This window comes from Engystomops pustulosus, chromosome 4 (assembly GCF_040894005.1).
Source record: "Engystomops pustulosus chromosome 4, aEngPut4.maternal, whole genome shotgun sequence".
Classification (NCBI taxonomy): Eukaryota; Metazoa; Chordata; class Amphibia; order Anura; family Leptodactylidae; genus Engystomops; species Engystomops pustulosus.
This window is the reverse complement of record NC_092414.1, coordinates 44,003,055-44,021,496: the sequence shown is the minus strand read 5'-3', so window position 1 is coordinate 44,021,496 and position 18,442 is coordinate 44,003,055. Positions and strand designations below refer to the sequence as shown.

Sequence of the window (18,442 nt, the reverse complement as noted above, 5' to 3'; positions counted from 1 at the left end):
GCCGCCGAAGGGGAGGAGTACAGGGACAGCACACAAGCAAGCATACGGTTGCGTAATCCGAAATGGCACAGTACTTCAGACATAAAGGACCATTTAACTCTGTCAAATGCCTTCTCAGCGTCTGTAGAAAGAAGCATGAGAGGGATTTTCTTCAAATGTGCTTTATGTATGAGGTTTATAGCTTTTGTGGTATTGTCCCTGGCCTCTCTCCCTAGAAAAAATCCTGCTTGGTCTGAATGGACGGTTCGCATTAACAATAGGGCCAGTCTCGTTGCAAGGACCTTTGAAAACAGCTTGAGGTCCTGGTTCAGCAGCGAAATCGGTCGATAGCTGGAGCATGAGGTTGTGTCCTTCCCCAGCTTCGCTATGACAGTGATGGCAGCATGCAGTGCCTCCCTAGGGAGAGAGGATGCAGAGGCCACGGCATTAAATGCCTTTGTCCAATGTGGTTCAAGCTGTTCCGCAAAGGTCTTCTAGTAAGGCAACGAGAAGCCGTCTGGGCCCGGGGCTTTACCCGTTTGTGTTTCCCGGAGGGCAGTAGCGAATTCAAGTCCCGTTATGGGAGTCTCTGCTTCTTCAGTCGTCAAGGAAGGAAGACCGGACTCTGCTACATAGGAACGTATTTTGCATCAAAGTTCTTCTCCTGAGTTGTGGGGATGTTGGCTGATCTAAGTTGTATAAGGATTGGTAGTAGTCCCTAAAGGTTGCTGCTAGGTCTCGGCTGAGGTGTAGAACTCTACCAGTTGGGGAAGAGATCTTAGGGACATAAGTATGGGCTCTTTGCTCTCTCAGCGCCCTTTCGAGGGTTCAGCCACATTTATTACTGTACTCAAAAATGCCGTTAGCATTTTGCAAGGGTACTCTTAGCCTTGTCTACCAATAAAGTTTGCAGGGATTCTCTAGCTGTCAGGAGGGCAAGTCTAACATCAGAGGAGGGTGATCTTTTGTGAGAAAGCTCTAATGTCTTAATTCAGTCCAATAGTGAGACAATGGCTTGGGCCCTCTTTCACGGCGGCTACCGTGTGTGATCAACACACTACAGACATTGAACTTATGTCCCTCCCATTGCTATACAAGGGTTTATGTCCTCTGCCACAGTTCTAGCAAAGTGGGTAGTTATCGAACTCTTAATGTCCTCTAAAATTAGAGGGTCTTCCAGCAGGAAGGCATTGAGCTTCCATTGCCACTGGAAATCTGAAGCGTTTGGAAGTGAGATGGTAATAGAAGCCAGCGCGTGATCGGAGAAAGTAATGTTATCTATAATAGCCTGTTGCAGTAGGCCTAAGTCACTATATCGTATGAACATGTAGTCCAGTCTGGAATAGTTGTCATGAGCTGTTGAGTAAAATGTAAAGTCTTTGTCGGAGGGATGAAGTAGTCTCCAAGAGTCTATCAACTAATGTTCATGTAGAAGGCCTTTTATTCTACGTAGACTGGCGTGTGTGACTACTGAGGTGCCAGTAGACGTGTCTATCGTAGGGTCGACCGCCACATTAAAGTCTTCCCCAATCACTACAGTGCCTTCCGCAAACTCATCTATCATGTCAAGGAATGAACTGATAGCTTGTGTTTGCCCTGTGTTCGGTGAATAGGTGAATAAGGTGTCTACAATTCTACCCTTTAACATGACAACGCATCCCTCACCATCGCTGCGGGTGTCTATGAACGTCCACTGAAGTGAGCTTGATACAAGGATGGAAGTGCCCCTGGATCTCGCATCGTCAGTATAGCTATGATACGAGTGCGGGAACCAGCCGGCCTGGATTCAGTGAGGTGGTTTTCTTGGATAAAAGCAATCTGGATCTTTCTACGTTTGAGTAAATTAAAGAGAATAGATCTCTTTTCGGGGCTGTGAAGCCCCTTCATGTTAAGGGAGCCCACAGTTATTGTGCGTGCGGAGCCCCCCGGTGGAGACATGAGGGAAAGAGTATAAGGGGAGAAAAAAAAAGGAGGGGGGGGGGAAGAGAAAGTAGAGTGGCTGAGATAGGAACCTATGTGGGACAGTAGGAGAGGTGAAGCCTAAGCGAAAAGAGGCACAGGCGGAAAAGAGTTAGTATGTGGGGGAATGAAGAGTTCCCCTAACTCCCAAGTGCACGCATGAGGGAACACCAGTAACTGGTTTGAGTAGGAGGCGTAGAAAAGCATGGGCGGAGCTTACGAACTAGAAGGCAGTAAACATAAGTGTACATCGTGGTCCAATAACATCCCCACCATAGCAACGGCCGTAAAAGCCAGTGCGTTATAGGGCAGGCTAGAGGGGGAGGCACAGGCTTAAAACAAAGCATGGCATAATAACATGAGATGATAACTAGCAATTTACATGACAATATTCATCACTGATAACTATGGAGAGGCCAAAATTAACAGTCCCAAATAACGATAGAAAAAAGAACCTTTATAGGTCCAATGCCATAGACCTAATGTGGCGATATCTGGAACCCTTCAGGGTCAGGACAAAGTCAAGCTGCAGTGTCTGAGATAGATCTTGCTCCCAGGACAGTCCATTGCAGCAGGAGGAACTCTCAGGCCTCTGAAGGGAGGGCAATCGATAAATCCAGACCCATCAGTGTGTCCCTTTCCACCGGTTCTTGAGTGGGGGGCGCATTTGACCCTGTAAATGAGGAGGTCTTAGAGAATTTCTCCTTCCGGGAAGTCTGGCGCCAGGTCTCATTTGGTCTAGACACAGCCAATTAAGTACTTCAACTGGAGCCATGTTCAGGAAGAGAAAAAGGTTTGGCATGTCTTCTAATTTTCTTAGGAAAAAAATTGCCCCCGTTATATCTGATGATTAAGTGGAAGGGGTGTCCCCAGCGGTAGGTGGCTCCCAATTCCTTAACACGTTGTAGCAGCGGTTGTAGCATGCGCCTCATGCTGAGTGTGCGGGTGGATATCTGGATAGACATGGATCTCTGATCCATCAATCCGTATTGTGCCTTTGGACCAAGCGGCTTGGATAATTTTGTCCTTATCCGTGATGTAGTGAAGACTGCAAAGTATGTCCCTGGGTAAGGAAGGATCTGCAGTTGACATCCTAGATACTATGGATACAATCCATGAGTCGTTCCGTATCAGGTGGACGGCCTAGCAGTTTGTTGAAGATGGACGTTACCCTCTGGGAGATTGTCATGGGGAAGATTCTCAGGTAGGCCCTTAATGTGGACATTATTCCTTCTGCCTCTGTTCTCTAGGTCATCTAAGAGGGACAGATGTTGTAAATGTTGTCTGGAGCTGCTGGCCTCTTGTTCCAGGACACACACACACACACACTTGCGTTCAACCAAGGTTCTTTGATATGTACACCGTTTCTTTTGTTAACTGTTTACATGTCTACATAGTGACCTCCCAATAGTAGTGCTAATACGTACATGCACTGCAAGGATATCGTAGGAGGCTAGAGAAAGCACTTTTAGTACGGAAAAAAATGATCCAGCGCTTTGTTTGGGAAACAAATGCTCCAGGCTTTTTATTTCAAGATACAAGGAAGGGTGTAGACATCAAACCCAGGCACTGCGTCCAAGAGGTGGACTACACTGTCCAGCCTGTAGGACAGTGTAGTCCACCTCTTGGACGCAGCGCCGGGGTTTATGTGATGTCTACACCCTTCCTTGTATCTTGAAATAAAAAGCCTGGAGCATTTGTTTCCCAAACAAAGCGCTGGATCATTTTTTCCGTACTACTACTGCCTTACACGCTGGTCACGTGGGATCCGAGTCGCTGGGACTGAAATCTCCTCAGGAAGAATCCGAAAAGCGGGTGAGAGCAATTTTCCTTTATTCTTCACACTTTATACCAGTGATGGCAAACCTTTTAGACACTGAGTGCCCAAACTACAACCAAAACCCACTTTTTTTCGCAAAGTGCCAATGCGACAATTTAAGCAGAAACTTATTACTCCCTGCTCTGACACAGGTTTAAAGAGTATAGGCACCTGAGGACACCAATACAGAAGAAAGAAGGAGAAGAAGTTTGGATTATCATTGTAGCTTCCTTCTAGGGTCCTAGGCTGCCTGGGACTGTACCCTGGGGTGATGGCAAGGGTGCCCATATAGATGGCTCTGAGTGCCACCTCTGGCACCCGTGCCATAGGTTCGCCACCACTGCTTTATACCATTGACTAGAGAAAGCACTTCACAGCACAAATTGGCCTATCACTTCAGCAGCATGTCTGCCTCCTTTTAAACTCGTACCCGTATGCAACAATAAAGTTGAGGGAGCTTGGCATCTTGATCTACGGACACCTCGCCTGTCAGACAGCTGAGCACCGCCAGCTGTCTTCATATGCAGCCAGCACTCAAGTCACAACACTCAATGTCCGATAGGTCACAGGTTTCCTTTTTCAGTTTTATCCCAACTATTCAACAATTAGTACACAATTTCATCAAAATAATTTTAGGTCTAGTTTGAATACTTTATGTCAAGATAACTACATTGCACAAGTTGAATGGTCCTCAGGGTTAGACAATTATTGCACTTAGCATTAAAAGCAAATGCTGAAACCAGTTACTCAAAGTTTAATTTTATTTCAAAAGCTGTGATAGCTTCAAAAATGTAATGGTGAATTTGCACATGTAAAATACCTTACAATACATTAGAATCCAAAAGGTACCAAAAAGTACAGTAAAATTAACACTTCCAAAATCTGGAAATGTATGACACAAACAATACAAAATAAAAAGGTGGAAGTTGACACTGGTTCCCTAGGATGAGGCCTTCTGTACAAAAGGAGCAAGAGTCCATACTTAACTCCAAGAGGCAGTCCCTAGATGCCGAGCTGCAGTTTTAGGCAGACCCCAAATCAGCCGTCTTTACCTAGTGAGAATCATGCTATTAGTAATAGAATCTCCAAAATATATAGTACTCTTGCATAACAGTATGTACAAATTATTGCACAATGCATACCTGAAGAAACATTCAATATGGCTTGTAATTATTTTGATGGCCACCACGCCTTGGAGCTTTTCCATAATTTGCACTGCCCTGACCTACCGTGATAAAAAAATAAATCATTAAAGGCTTGGAAGATCCTATACTGCCAAGTGTACAAAATCAGCAGTTTAGCGTTTGATCAGTTACTGACTTACTGTAATCATAACCTGGCCCATATCCATAATATCCATATCCAGAATAGTCATAGCTTCCATAGCCTCCATATCCCTGTTGACCATAGCCATATCCTTGATTACCATAACCTTGGTTCCAATAATTGTTGTATCCTTGATTCCAACTTTGTCCTTGACCTAAAATATATTGTTCCATTACCCAAAAATTTATATTTACAGGATGGCGAATAGAAAATTGTTTAGCTAAGGGAAGTCAATTTCATTTCAAAATAAAATGAAACTGTTAAAGAACCACATTTGCACCATTTTCTTTTGGTCTTTTTGCTGGATACTCCAAATGACCGACTCATTTTATTCTTTAGGTCAGTAAAATTTTCATTATAAAAAGATTTGTCGCTGACAATACATTAGTTTCTGTCAAGAGACTGGCTGTGAAGTCAACTGCATCATTAAAGGGTACTTTTAAAGACCAACAGGTCTCTTCTCGGTGAGAACAGATTTTGGCAGCTTAAACATGAGCTTACTTTGATTGTCATTCACACTAGCACTATGGTCAAATTATAAAATAAATACATACCTTTACCACCCCTTCCACCTCTACCACCAAAACCACCTCTTCCACCATACTGCTGTTGATATACTTCTTTAGGTTGGGCTATCTTTATCTCACACTATAAAAAAAAGTTTAAAATTCATAATTCAGTTATTACAGAATTTGGAGAAGTAGAGTGAAGTCAATTTTCACTTTTAATTTAGACTAAAAATTGAATCTTTATTTCAGAGTAATAGCCTGGATTCTGTAGTCAATTTGGCCTCCTAATTTAGAGAATGTATTTATATGTAGCAAGCAAATAACTTACCACTGGAACTCCCAAAGCTTCTCTTGGGATTCCTGTGTAGTAGCACAGACTGGTCTATGTAGCACTGACTGCTTGTGCAGCAACACAGGAAATGCAGGGAGCACTAGAAGTGCAAAGTTTTTTTTATATAATGAGGAGCCCTATCTGGGAGGCTGATGCAGGGCATTTAATGGGTTGGGGAAAGATGTAACTAATTAAATTTACCCTGTTTTACTAAATTACTGTATATACTCCAGTATAAGCTGACCCAAGACCACCAATTTTAACAAAACTGAAAAATCTATTGACTTCAGTATAAGCCAAGGGTGGGAAATGCATTGGCCCCTGTCCCCTCTAGAATATATAACCAGCCCCTGCCCCAAATATAACGCCTGGAGGAAAACCGGTTCTCACCTGACAGCCCGCAGCAGGTCCTCTTCTATACATCAATGCTCCTGCATCGGCTCTGTGACACCACTCGGTCTGTTGTGGGCACCATGACATCAGCCGCTCACTGGCAGTGTGCCGATGCTAGGCACATTACAATGTCAGCACGCGGCTGATGTCAATGCCCGTGATGGACTGGGACACTGAGCCGATTCCAATGCTGCAATGTATTGAAAGATGACCTACTGGAAGTTACTACACTTCTTCTTGACTCTAGTACAAGCCAAGTTAAGGTTTTTCAGCACATTTATACCTAATCCATTTGAACTGCTTTGACTTGTGGTAATTGCCAGTTACAATAAAGTTTGATTGAACAGAAAAAAAATCTGCTTATATGGTAGGGGTATGAGCTAATATTTGGGGTTGCTTATGCTCAAGTATATACAGTAAATTGTAAAACTATGACTTACCTTGCTACCACTGACGTTATGGAACTTCTTTTCCAATATCTTTTTAACAGGCTCTTCTTCTTTAAATGTGATGAAGACAAAGCCTCTCCTTTTATTGGTTTTTGGGTCCATTGGAAGCTCCACTGCTTCAATCTGAAACATTCACAATTTAAACAGTCAGAATTGCATTACTTTATTTCAATAGATGCAGTTGATGATAGAGTACATTGAAAAAGAAGTGGTATTTTTGGGATTTAAAAAAAAAAAAAAAAAAACACTTTCGTTGCACTTAGGGACCAGGCTTTTCTTCATGAGTTTCCATTTTTCACTCCCACCTTCAAAAATTTACAACTTATTTTTTCATGTAAAGAGCTATGCAAGAGTTTTTTTGCATAACAAATTACACTTCATAGTGACCATTTAATAGTCCATGCTATGTAACCAAGCAGAAAAAAATCCAAATGCAGTGAAATCAGTAAATGCATTTGCACCATTTTGTTGTGAGTTTAGATTCTACGGCTTTCACTGTGCGCCCCAAGCTAGCACAGATTGTGGATGTTGGGTGGGTGTTTGAGTGTACTGGTGAGTATTTGCTGCAATCACCATCAAGTAGTGAGAAAGCATCAAGTTCCAAGTTTATACTAACCCCCATTCACAGGACAGAAGAGGCAATTGAGGGTCAAACAGCTTGTACCTCTGGAAATTCTTCAACCTTTCTGCTAAGTGTGAGGGTGCGGTCACACGTCGCGTTTAAAAACGCATTGGAATAGCTGAAGAGTGATTTGCCTAATTAAACACCTCTTAACACTTGTGTTTACAAAACGCATGCGTTAACCGCGATGTTGCGTTTTTTAAACACAGGTATTAGCAGCTGTTTATAATTAAACAGCTGCTAACACCTGTGTTTACAAAACGCAACCGTTAACACATGCGTTAACATCGGCAAATCTCTCCAGCCATTGCAATGCGTTTTTAAACGCATGCGTTAAACGCGACGTGTGACTGCACCCTGAAGCTAGACCAGATAAAGCCAACACCTGTACAATCTGAGGCGCTTGCAAAAGTAATCTTTCGCCTTAAAACACATGCAGATAAATCCACAGGGGGCTTCTCTTGCATGCTGGTATTCTAAAGTGCAGACACCGCTTCCTCTTATCAGCAATAAAAGACCAGATCCCTTTTTTGAACTTTTCTTAGAATTTTTTTGTGTGTCTCAAAATAGCAAAACAAATTGCATTTTCCGGGGTTAAATGCTGGAAATAATTATATTTTGATTTGCCATGGCAGTGGCAATACCTAATATGTTATGTTTTCTGTATTTTAATTTACACCAGTTTTATGGAAAAGACTTGAATTTTTGGGTCTAATTTTTTTAAACTTAATTTTTAACAATTTCAGCCACCCCAGGGTACTTTAACTCACTGTGATCCTACCATATACTGCTACAGTATAGCAATGTGAGGATTTTACACATTACAAATGTGCAAAACAAGGTTGCAAGGGGTAATGCTCAAATCAGATATGAAGGAACCAGGATTTAAAAGCCTCTAGCTACTTGAGGCATTTACATGGTTAACATCCACAAATAGTTACTGCAACCACCCAAGCCCTATTCATACTGGTACGTCACATGTTGGTTCCCACTAAGTCACAGGTCGTATGGGGTTAATATCCAAACTGCAAGAGGCAAGCCAAGAGGCTTGCCAGGTTGACAGCATGTCCAGCTAACTGGAGGGAAGACCTGGACAAAGTGCATTCAGGCATGCTGCTGCATTGCCTAGTTATAAGGACAACTCCATAAGCCATTAAACATGCCATATAAAAGGTACTTTACATCCGGGGGTTTCACTATGAAAAAGGCATCTGCAAATCTTTCCCAAAGAACCCTTTCCCCAAATATATAGACTGTTATGTCCATTAACTATATACACTCCAATCAGTATGAAAAACTGCATGCAAATGAGCTTGAGTGGGCTCTACCACCTATATGGAGCACCCTCAGGCTCATTTGCCTACAGTCCTTCATCCTGGAGGTAGATTACCTTTAAGAACAAACAAAAAAATGTTTCAGCAACTCCATGGAGGTGTACCATATCCTTCACCAATTAAAACCATTTTTAGGTTGCATGCCTTTGACACTTGGGGCTCTTTCAGATGGGAGTTTGAACTTTTTTTTGCAGATTGCATACTGACCCATAGATTTCAATGGGTTTGTTCACTTTTCCCACAGGTGTGCAGATCGTGAGAAATTAAAATTGTAGCTTTTTTTCCCCCTCGTGCAGAACAGACCTCCATAGAAGTCTATGGTTCTGCAACTAGACTACCAACTGGTAAGGGCTCAAAATTTTGGAAACGCATGTTTTGTGTACTTAAAAGCAAAAAGTTACAGAATGCACACATCTTGGCCTGAATGAGCATTCACTCAGATCATGGCACTGACTGGTAATTATCCATGGCCCCCCTTTTAAAATCAACATTTAAAATATGCTAATGACCCCGAGGGCCTACTGTAGCTTCTGACCTGGCTTTTAAACTTACTGAGGTAAAAGTGGGTAGGGGTGAGCACTACCTGCTGTAATATCAGAACTTAGGGAGCAGCCTGTAAAAACTAAAGATTAGAGGAGCCCCTCAGGGTAATTTGCATAATTGTAAAAGTTGCAGGAAGGGGGCCATGACAAAATCAAGTGGCAATTTTTTAAACTATATATAGGCTAAGTTTTTTTTTTTTTATATATGCAAACTGACAAAACTGGAGCTTTGGGTGAACCTTTTAGAGATCAAAGTAGTCAAGAGCCCTTTAAATGTGTTGTTTCACTATTACAGGGACTATTACAGAGAGGCCTTTTGCAATTATTACTTAAATCTCAAACAAGTCAAAGCTTTAATCTTTCAAAAGCCAACAAACTCCATAATCTGCATATCTGCAAAGAGGTCTGAATAACTTGATTTTACCTTCAATGAAAGGGCAATGGCAACTGTACAGCAAAGCATGATGCAATGTAGTTTTAAAAGAAACAACAAAAAGGTAGTTCTAAAACAGCAATTATAAACAAAAAACACTTACCTCTCCAAAAGTAACAAAGTATTCCCTTATCTTGTCTTCTCCAGCTTCTGGGTTTAAGCCACCAACAAATATTTTCTTTATTGGATCTTTTTTCATTGCCATTGCCTTTTTAGGGTCAATCAACCTTCCATCCAATCTGTGTTCTTTTTGCTCCAGAACCTTAAGAGGGCATTTTAAAGTCATTTTTAAACTGGGAAAGCTTAAAAGGGTAACTACAGTGCTTCCTAGTCCGTATACAGCAAATTCCACATTTAACCTTATGTAAAATACAGGTTGCACAATGTGTTTAACATCCTGTAAGTTTAAAAGTCCACTTTCAAACCATTTCCATTCCATGTGGGACAAGCACTTTAATAGTCCCAATTATAGTGCAAAATAAACTTAGGATTTCACATTTCCAACCAATGACAGGTTCTAATAGCTTTTTAAAAATATTTACAATCTGCAATTACTTGAGAGAGGAAGCAGTAAACAAAAAGTACACTTGGCCAGCAAGGTTCTTATTACAGTGCTGATGTCTACACCAATGCCCTCAATCCTATCATATGAAAGTGAATCGGAACAAAACTAACCTTGTCAACGCTTGAAGCATCTTTAAATAGGATAAAGCCAAATCCTCTTGATCGTCCCGTGTTGGAGTCCATCTTTATAGTGCAGTCGGATACCTCCCCAAACTTTGAAAAATAATCTTTCAAGTCTTTCTTGCTAGTATCCCAACTGAGACCTCCAACAAACATTTTCCTAGAATAAAGTGCATCAGTTTAGGGAACACCAAGAACACAAAACTAGTCTTGAGGCAATGAACAATACCAATTTAGGCATTAAGGTGTATTCTGGGAATATGAACACATGATACAAAAACCAATGCTATAAATAAAGGAACACAACAAACTTATTACATTAGCTATCTTTACTCACAAAATGTAGTTTAAAAAGGTTGCTTTTATGAACACAATTTTATGGGCCTTCTAGAAAAGGTGGAATTCTCTCCAAGAATGCCAACCCAATTACAACTCCCATGATCCTTTTGTTCAGCAATAGCTTATGCTTACTCCCAGTAATTCAACAGACTGTCATTCTCTGTTACCTTCGTAATTAGGTGTGTAACTGCCTTCAAAGCACATTGCCTTACTGAGTTAATGTCTCACCAAACTTTCCATAATGGATGCAATGCAAACAACTGACCTAAAGCCAAACAGTGATCACTTGCCTAGGCAGGTGCAGGACATGTGGTGTGGGCATGTGACCAGCAGCTATCTTCTGCCCAGTGTCTCCTCAACAGGTACAGAGTCACAGGACTGATTAAAGGGCTAGTAGCATTAATTCTCAATCAGTTTGTCAACATTCTGCTAAGGGCAGTAAAATTTTAACAATTACATTTAACTTAACATTTTAACAACCAATTTTGTCTGAATTATGCCTATTCCTTGAGCATAAAGAAGTCAATCACTTCAGGTTTGCAGATCCATGAGCTACAGAAATGGAATTACATTTAAGACATGGGGTCATTTAACTTTAGGAAGGTAGCAAGAGAACAAATGTTTAGCCTATTGCAATTTGAGCAACCCCTAATCCGTTTTATGCAGAAAAATGAAGTTTTTTGTAACAACATTTTAACACATTAAAATACAAAGAAATAAAGTTGGATATATTGTGCACATCTGTTCTTGTTGCCTATGTTTTATATACAACTTTGGGGAAATTAAATCTGAGCTTTCATTGGTTGCCATAAACTAGAGCAGTCCTGCATTCAGACAGATAATACACACTTGTCTCCATCTACCCCAGCCATATAAATAGAGCCCTCACAGGCTCATCTTCCAATTATTCCAGATGTCAGGTTTTGTATTCTGTGAACCCCTTCATAATTAAAGAGTACTTAACTCCTAGTGCTGGTTTTATAGATTACCTTACCAAAGTAAGTAGCTCTTGTGCCAAACCAGACACAGCAGTGTTACACTGCTAGAATATTGGAAACCAACAACGCTAGCAGACAGTCTCAATGTACACTATAAAGGCTGGACCACACTGGAAGCCCACTCCATAGGGCAGCGGTGACTTCTGCGGTCACCGGCCCTAAACCCGCCCCTCATGTACAAGCCGGAGGGCTTCCAGCGTAGTCTGACATTTCTAGTGTACATTGCGGCAGGGTCTGCTAGGTTTCTGAGAATGCTAGCAGTGTAACACTGATACATCTGATGTAGCACCAGGAGCTGCTTTAGTATGCAGGTCCTAGTGCCATTTTATGGGCGACAGGTCCTCTTCAGCAGTGCCTTGTCAGAGTGTCACAAGAAGGTATTCAAAACCCATTGACTAGATTATTGCAGTGAGACCATTTCTTGAAATTTTTGTATACCACCATTAAAAGGAAACATACCATCATAAATCTACTCATATTGCCTTTGCATGTTACTAGCAACCTACCATCATATCTAGCTTAAAATATTTTTACCTAATCCTCAAATACTACCTAAACTACACAGTAGCTAATATGCCAATTATCAGCAGTGCCAACTGGAGCATGGATTAGCCTCTCCGTGTAGTGGGAGCAATGACCAACCCCCCCATCCCAGTAGCCTCTTCTGATAAATGGCATATTAGTTAGATAAAGTATTTTAGAGATGGGTACCATACATTGCATCTGCCCTGGTAAAGTATTAGCCAATCCCTTTACACTAAACACTCTACAATCAATCTTCAGATCATTTTCCTATACAGGCAGTCCCCGGGTTACATACAAGATAGGGTGTGTAGGTTTGTTCTTAAGTTGAATTTGTATGTAAGTCGGAACTGTATATTTTATCATTGTAATCTCAGCAAGAACTTTTTTGGTCTCTGTGACAATTGGATTTTAAAAATGTTGGGTTGTCATAAGAACCAGGATAAACAATAAATCCCAATTACAGACACCTGTGATAACTGTTACAGCTGATCAATGTAGCCTAGGACTAAAGTACAATAAATTACCAATATCCAGAGGTCCGTTTGTAACTAGGGGTCGTATGTAAGTCGAGTGTTCTTAAGTAGGGGACTGCCTGTATTAGCAATGTCCCTGAAGCCAAAATTATAGTAATGGCTTTTCAAGCTGCCAATCTGTAAGAACCATGCGGCACCTGTTCAATCATATTATACCTTCTCCAATTTATTATCCAAAACAGGAACTGTTTGCTAGATGACAGGCGCTACTGTCATCTTGTGTAGGGCAAAAACAGCAATTTTTAGTGTATCAAGAGTGGTCAACCATACAATACAGAAGCTTCAAAAGGGGACAAAAAAATTCCACAATCCCCTGACAGTCACTATGCTATAGCCCAAAGTGTTCAAAGGTGCAGGATGTTTCCAGATTAAACAAAAAGCATCATTAAATTTTAAACGCATTCTGAGCCTGCAGTAGAAGTAGATCAGGAAACATTATATTTTTTTCCGCCTTGGCCATTGTGCACCTCCTGACACTGCCTATTATCTCAAATCTGTAGTATGGCAGTATATGATAAAGCCAAGTCATCTGAAAAATAGTGAAAATTAAAAAAAGTTTAAACCTAATTCAAATCACCCTTTTCCCTAGAACTGATAAATATTAACAGTAAAATTCATTAACACAGTAGGTATCATTGCATTCGAAAATGCCAGATAAAAATATGGAGCTAAACGCAGTAAAAGTTATTATAACGGAAAATAGTGCCAGAATTCAAAAATAGCACTTTTTGCCATTTTGAAAAATATACAATTTTTAGAAATTTTTGACTCTTGAAGCTTTCACTGCCATAATTTTTAGGACTGTTCAACCTTTTGATCATGGCAGTGAAAGCTTCAAGAGTCAAAAATTTACACCGCCACAGCTCTGTACAGCAATGTGAAAAAGTTATTGGTGGCAAAATAAAAATATTTTTGTACAGGAGGTTTTAATTTGTTAATTTATGAAGACAAAACCTATACAAATTCGATATCCCCATAATCGCAACGACCCAAAGAATAAAGTACACATGTCATTTGTGGCGCACAGTGAAAGCTGTAAAACCCAAGCCCACAAGAAAACGGTGCAAATGCGGTTTTCCACCATTTACCACTTTTGGAATTCTTTTTTTCTGCTTCCCAGTACATGGTATGGAATATTAAATACCTCCACTATGAAGTGCAATTTGTTATGCAGAAAATAAACAGTCACACAGCTCTGTACATGGAAAGATAAAGTTAGATTTTTGAAGGTGTGAAGTGGAAAAAAAAAAAATTAAAATGAAAACAAAGGCCAGTTAAGGGGTTAAACAAAATCAGGAGCAATTTTGAAATTTTATTTCTGACCAAATAAATGTAAACATCAGTGGATAAAATACCATAATGCTCCACAAAGTTTGATATCCAGTGTTGCCCAAGTATGTCAATACCCCATTTGTGGTGCAATGGGCACAGATATTCGAGGAAAGGTATGCCATTCATAGCAGTTTTACATACGTGTCCAAATTGCCAAAATAAGATTGTCATCTATAAACTAAGGGCTTATTTTCTGCACTTTAAAAATACTTAATTTTAGTGCGTCTAGCTTATTGATGAGATTATTAGCTCTTAAATTGTCAACGGCTTTGGGATGGTCATAAAATATGGATCCATAACTAGTATTTCAGGCGACACCTTGTTAAGGGCTTATTTTTTGTGTGAAGTTCTTTTCAGTGGTACCAACTGCACAACTTTTTTTTTTATCTCTTTTTAGCGAAGAGATCAGATTTTTGGCAAGTTTTGAAACATTGTTTTAAAACTTTTCCTGTTTGGCTTGAATAAGCAATCTTCTGTTGGGGGTCATTAAAGGGTTAAAAATTACCTTTAAAGGAAACCTACCACCACTGATCTGCCTACTAAGGTAGATTGGGAGGTAGGTGCCTCTTGTATGTGAGGATAGCCATTTTAAAGGCTAATCCTCACGCCCTGCATTTTTTTCTAACTTATAGCCCTAATATGCTAATTTTCAAAAGAGGTTAATAGGGCATGGAGTAGTCAGAGCTGAGGCTACATGGCACGGCTACTCCACATCCCAGTAGTCTCTGATCTTTCTACCGGCATATCCGTGCCGCACAGAATGCAGCTGCATGGACACTGCTCCGAAGCCGGACTACAACACACGAGTAGAACTCTGCGGATGAGGGCGCGCAGCTCCTAGTTGCTGCGCGCCGCTAAACATATGCCGGTAGGAGGATGAAAGAGGCTACTGGGGCGTGGAGTAGTCTCAGCTCTGGCTACTCCACACACCAGTAACCCATTTAGAAAATTAGCATATTAGGGCAATAAAAGGTAGCAAAAGGTACAGGGTACGTGAGGTTTAGCCCTTAAAAGGGCTACCCTCGTGTACAATAGAGGCACCTACCACCTCATCTATCCTTTATGTAACCAGTTAATAAGGAACAGGTATCCTCAGTATTTTTTTTTTATAACTATATTCAATTTGGGCAATAAAGTCCCACCAGATGGGACTTGTGGAGTGAATAAGTTAAGACAAAGCACTCCAGTAGCAACAGCGCCTAGACGGATATATATGCACACACACACACTTCAAAAATTATACTAGAAGTCTTGAGAGGAATCTCAGGACCTGGTTAGCAGGGTTAGTCTACCATCAGTAAAACTGAAGGTAGATTTAACAGAATCCATCAGCAGAAAATGACCCAGTATGCCACAACCTGTACATTAAGCAGCTTAACACCTCAAAGATTAGTGTGATTTAGGGCGTGGTCACGTCACGCGTTTAATAACCCATTGCAACAGCTGAAGAGTGATTTGCCCAATTAAACAGCTGTTAACATTTGTATACAAAACTTAATGCATATGTTAACACATGGGTTAACAGCTGTTTAATTAGGCAAATAATCTCTCCAGCTGTTGCAATGCATTTTAAATGCACATGTCAAAACACGACGTATGACCACACCCCAAATCACACAAATTCAACTTAATGCATGATGTGAAATTAAAGTCAAGAGGGTATGAAGTTTAGCACTTAAAGGAAGCCTGCGATGAGGAATCTACCCAGTAACATCCCAAACTCCCCTACACTTCATAACCCAATCTATACTTTAATATGTAAACATTTCACCATATAGTACAGGGGCATGGAGTAGCCTTTCCAGGAGCAAAAGTTACTCTACGACCCAGTGGCCTCTACCTGTGCACCCAAGACAGTATCTGCCACACCATTATCTCCCAGACCTCTGGTTTCAGTGCCATGTGTAATTAGCTGCGTGTGGAAGCTAAAGCTAATGTGCAAGACTAGCATGCACAGGTAGGAGGGTTCACCATGCCCCAGTAGTCCAAAGGGAAAAATGAGTTAAATAAAGTGTATTAGGTTCAAGAAGTATTATAGGATTAGGGAAAGTTTAGGATGTTACTGGGAACCTACCTTCTCTCTGACATGCCAGATCAATTACAGTAGCAATTTACCAAGAAGAGCCAGGAAGGCTAAACTCTGCCTTCCTGGCTATAGACATTTTAAAGTTGATTTTCTGGATGAGGTCATCACGTTAGACCCATTATGTGGAAAATGTTAAGATTTTTAGCAACTCGCAAGGTTAATTTCGACAGGTACTCTTTAATTGTGCATTAAAGTTCCTGTGCTGTACCATATAAATTGCAATATTAGCTTTAGGCTATAACACCTTTTAACAGATAATCTAATAAGAATGTGCCTGTGTTTTCTAGTCTTAATAAACCAATTGTGCCAGATCATTCTTTATCCCAGAAAGTGCTTCACAATCTGAGATGCAGCTCACTCTTAAGCCCAGAGGTCCCTGACATCCAACAAACTCCAGTACCTCTCCCCAGCTATAAACAGCAGCTTGTAGACTGTAAATGACTTTTCAGAGATGCAATTTGTATAGTTTACACTGATTACACTGATTACAGGAAGATTTAAAAAAAGCAACTTTCTTACATGAGTGACCACCAGGGAATACAACTGGTGTCAAACACATTGGATGCCCAAAATTGGGCAAAAGTGCACTTTCTACCCCACAACTACAGTGATACAGTTTTCATAACATTAAGCTAAGCACAGTTGGTGTTCATTGTATTTTAAGCAAGCATTACCTTTAACAGAAAGGCCATTAGGTACATTAAGACTATACAAGTCCAGATTGTATTAATTGCCAACATACCAGCTTCAGAGGAATGAGTGCACTACACTACTTACCTTTCTATGGGATTGAGAAAGGAAGGGAACAACCATAAAGGAGAGAGCTAGAGAGCCAACCTGAAGCTAAACTCGCACACAATCGGTAACAAGGCTGGCCCCTCCCCGTCCTCCCCCTATAGCAGATGGCGCCAACAAAAGCAGGGGAACAAAGGATGCACTAAACATAGAATCAATAAATATAAATACAGTTAACAAAGTAAAGCTCCACAACTTACGCGGCTTGATTTATACTGGGAGAAATATCAGGTACGCACCCTGCGTCCTCCTCTGCTTTAATTGCAATGATCTGCTCACCCTCGGAACCATTTTGGCCTACCGGCGCCACGGACGGTTTTATGTCGCCACAGTCACCCTCTGCAGCCTCATGGCCGTTTTCAGAGGTTTCCATGTACTGCTGCTCGGTGTCGGACATTATAAACGATCGAGCAAGGAGATCGCGTCTAAAAAAAAAAAAAAAAAAGTAAAAAAAAACACAAGCATTAAAGATCAGATAACACACAGTGGAGAACCATTAAACATGTGAATGGCGCTGAAGTCGCAAAAAGCACAGAGAAGAAATCACTAAACGTTGGCCAATAAGACCCTCGTCACTTTAAGAAATATACCGTAAAAACAGTCACGGAGTGTGTAACGTCGATGTAAGACCAGGCCTCTTCGCTCTCTAACAGCCCACGAAGACGCCTTTCGCACTTGCAGCAGATTCCCCCTAACAAGAACTCGCCTCCTCCAAAATGGTTTCTCGTGATAATGCCAACTCGTGGCTACCTTTATAAAGCCGGAACGGCGACCCAGCAAATATATTCGCTCACTATTGGTTAATGCACGAACTATATCGTATTATCCAGCTTCGCCATTGGCTAGTTGGTTGCTGAGGTCGAAGGCGGAGACAATTTGTTACGTTGCATCGCGAGACTTTCTGAGTTAACGTACTCGTGGGGATTGTCTTATTGTCTGCTTCTGATGCTCTTGCTTTTGTGGACGAAGAGATGGATGACTTTCAGTTTTAAACGACTATGGTTTCTGGATTTGGTTGGATAACTAGTGTACTAATCCATATAAACTAGATGTATTCAGCTAAAATTGATATGAATTTGCTTTTTCAACGCAAATAGCCCTATGGTATGTAAGAATGTTTAAAAAAAAAAACATAAGGCTAAGGCTCCTTTCAAGCTTGTGTTTTTAATATACAAGTTTTGTGGGTACTTTTGTCATGCAACTGGCATTGTGCTCTGACCCATTGTATTCAAGTTTTGTGAAGACTTGGTTTTAAATTTTAACACATACACGTTCTTTTTCAACGCACATTAAACTCTCAGCATGCTTTATTTTTTTGCAGGTCATGTGTGAAAAATGTCCCATACAAGTCACATTGCACTCTAGAACACATGCAAGTGCAATGTGTTTTTAACAGATGGCTTGTTTGGTGATGAGAGAAGGCAGAAAGTATCATGTGATTTGAAACGCACTGA

The 18,442-nt window shown here is 40.8% G+C and overlaps 1 protein-coding gene across 2 annotated transcripts; it reads right to left on the bottom strand.

Annotated features, from left to right (window-relative positions):
* Positions 1 to 4,500: 4,500 nt before the first annotated feature.
* Positions 4,501 to 17,753, bottom strand: HNRNPAB (heterogeneous nuclear ribonucleoprotein A/B). Of its 2 annotated transcripts, none has more exons than XM_072145802.1 (9): positions 17,579 to 17,753; positions 17,228 to 17,413; positions 10,372 to 10,540; positions 9,800 to 9,958; positions 6,757 to 6,888; positions 5,638 to 5,731; positions 5,082 to 5,237; positions 4,900 to 4,982; positions 4,501 to 4,809 (listed from the first exon to the last, which is right to left on the bottom strand). In XM_072145802.1, exons 2-8 carry the CDS (start codon positions 17,383 to 17,385, stop codon positions 4,912 to 4,914), a joined length of 939 nt encoding a protein of 312 aa, XP_072001903.1. In that variant the 5' UTR covers positions 17,386 to 17,413; positions 17,579 to 17,753; the 3' UTR covers positions 4,501 to 4,809; positions 4,900 to 4,911. The 2 variants fall into 2 exon arrangements, with proteins under 2 accessions (XP_072001903.1, XP_072001902.1); XM_072145801.1 differs by having other exon boundaries at positions 17,189 to 17,413; positions 17,579 to 17,752.
* Between the last annotated feature and the right edge of the window lie 689 nt (positions 17,754 to 18,442).

Bases quoted from the DNA above. Each gene is read 5' to 3' on its own strand.
- HNRNPAB (XM_072145801.1), bottom strand. From the start codon at position 17,385: ATGTCCGACACCGAGCAGCAGTACATGGAAACCTCTGAAAACGGCCAT. The intron at 10,541-17,188 runs GTAAGTTGTGGA...ACTTTATTCTAG, and splicing joins CCCAGTATAAATCAAGCCGC to GAAAATGTTTGTTGGAGGTC. The intron at 4,983-5,081 runs GTAAGTCAGTAA...TTATCACGGTAG, and splicing joins TGGGCCAGGTTATGATTACA to GTCAGGGCAGTGCAAATTAT.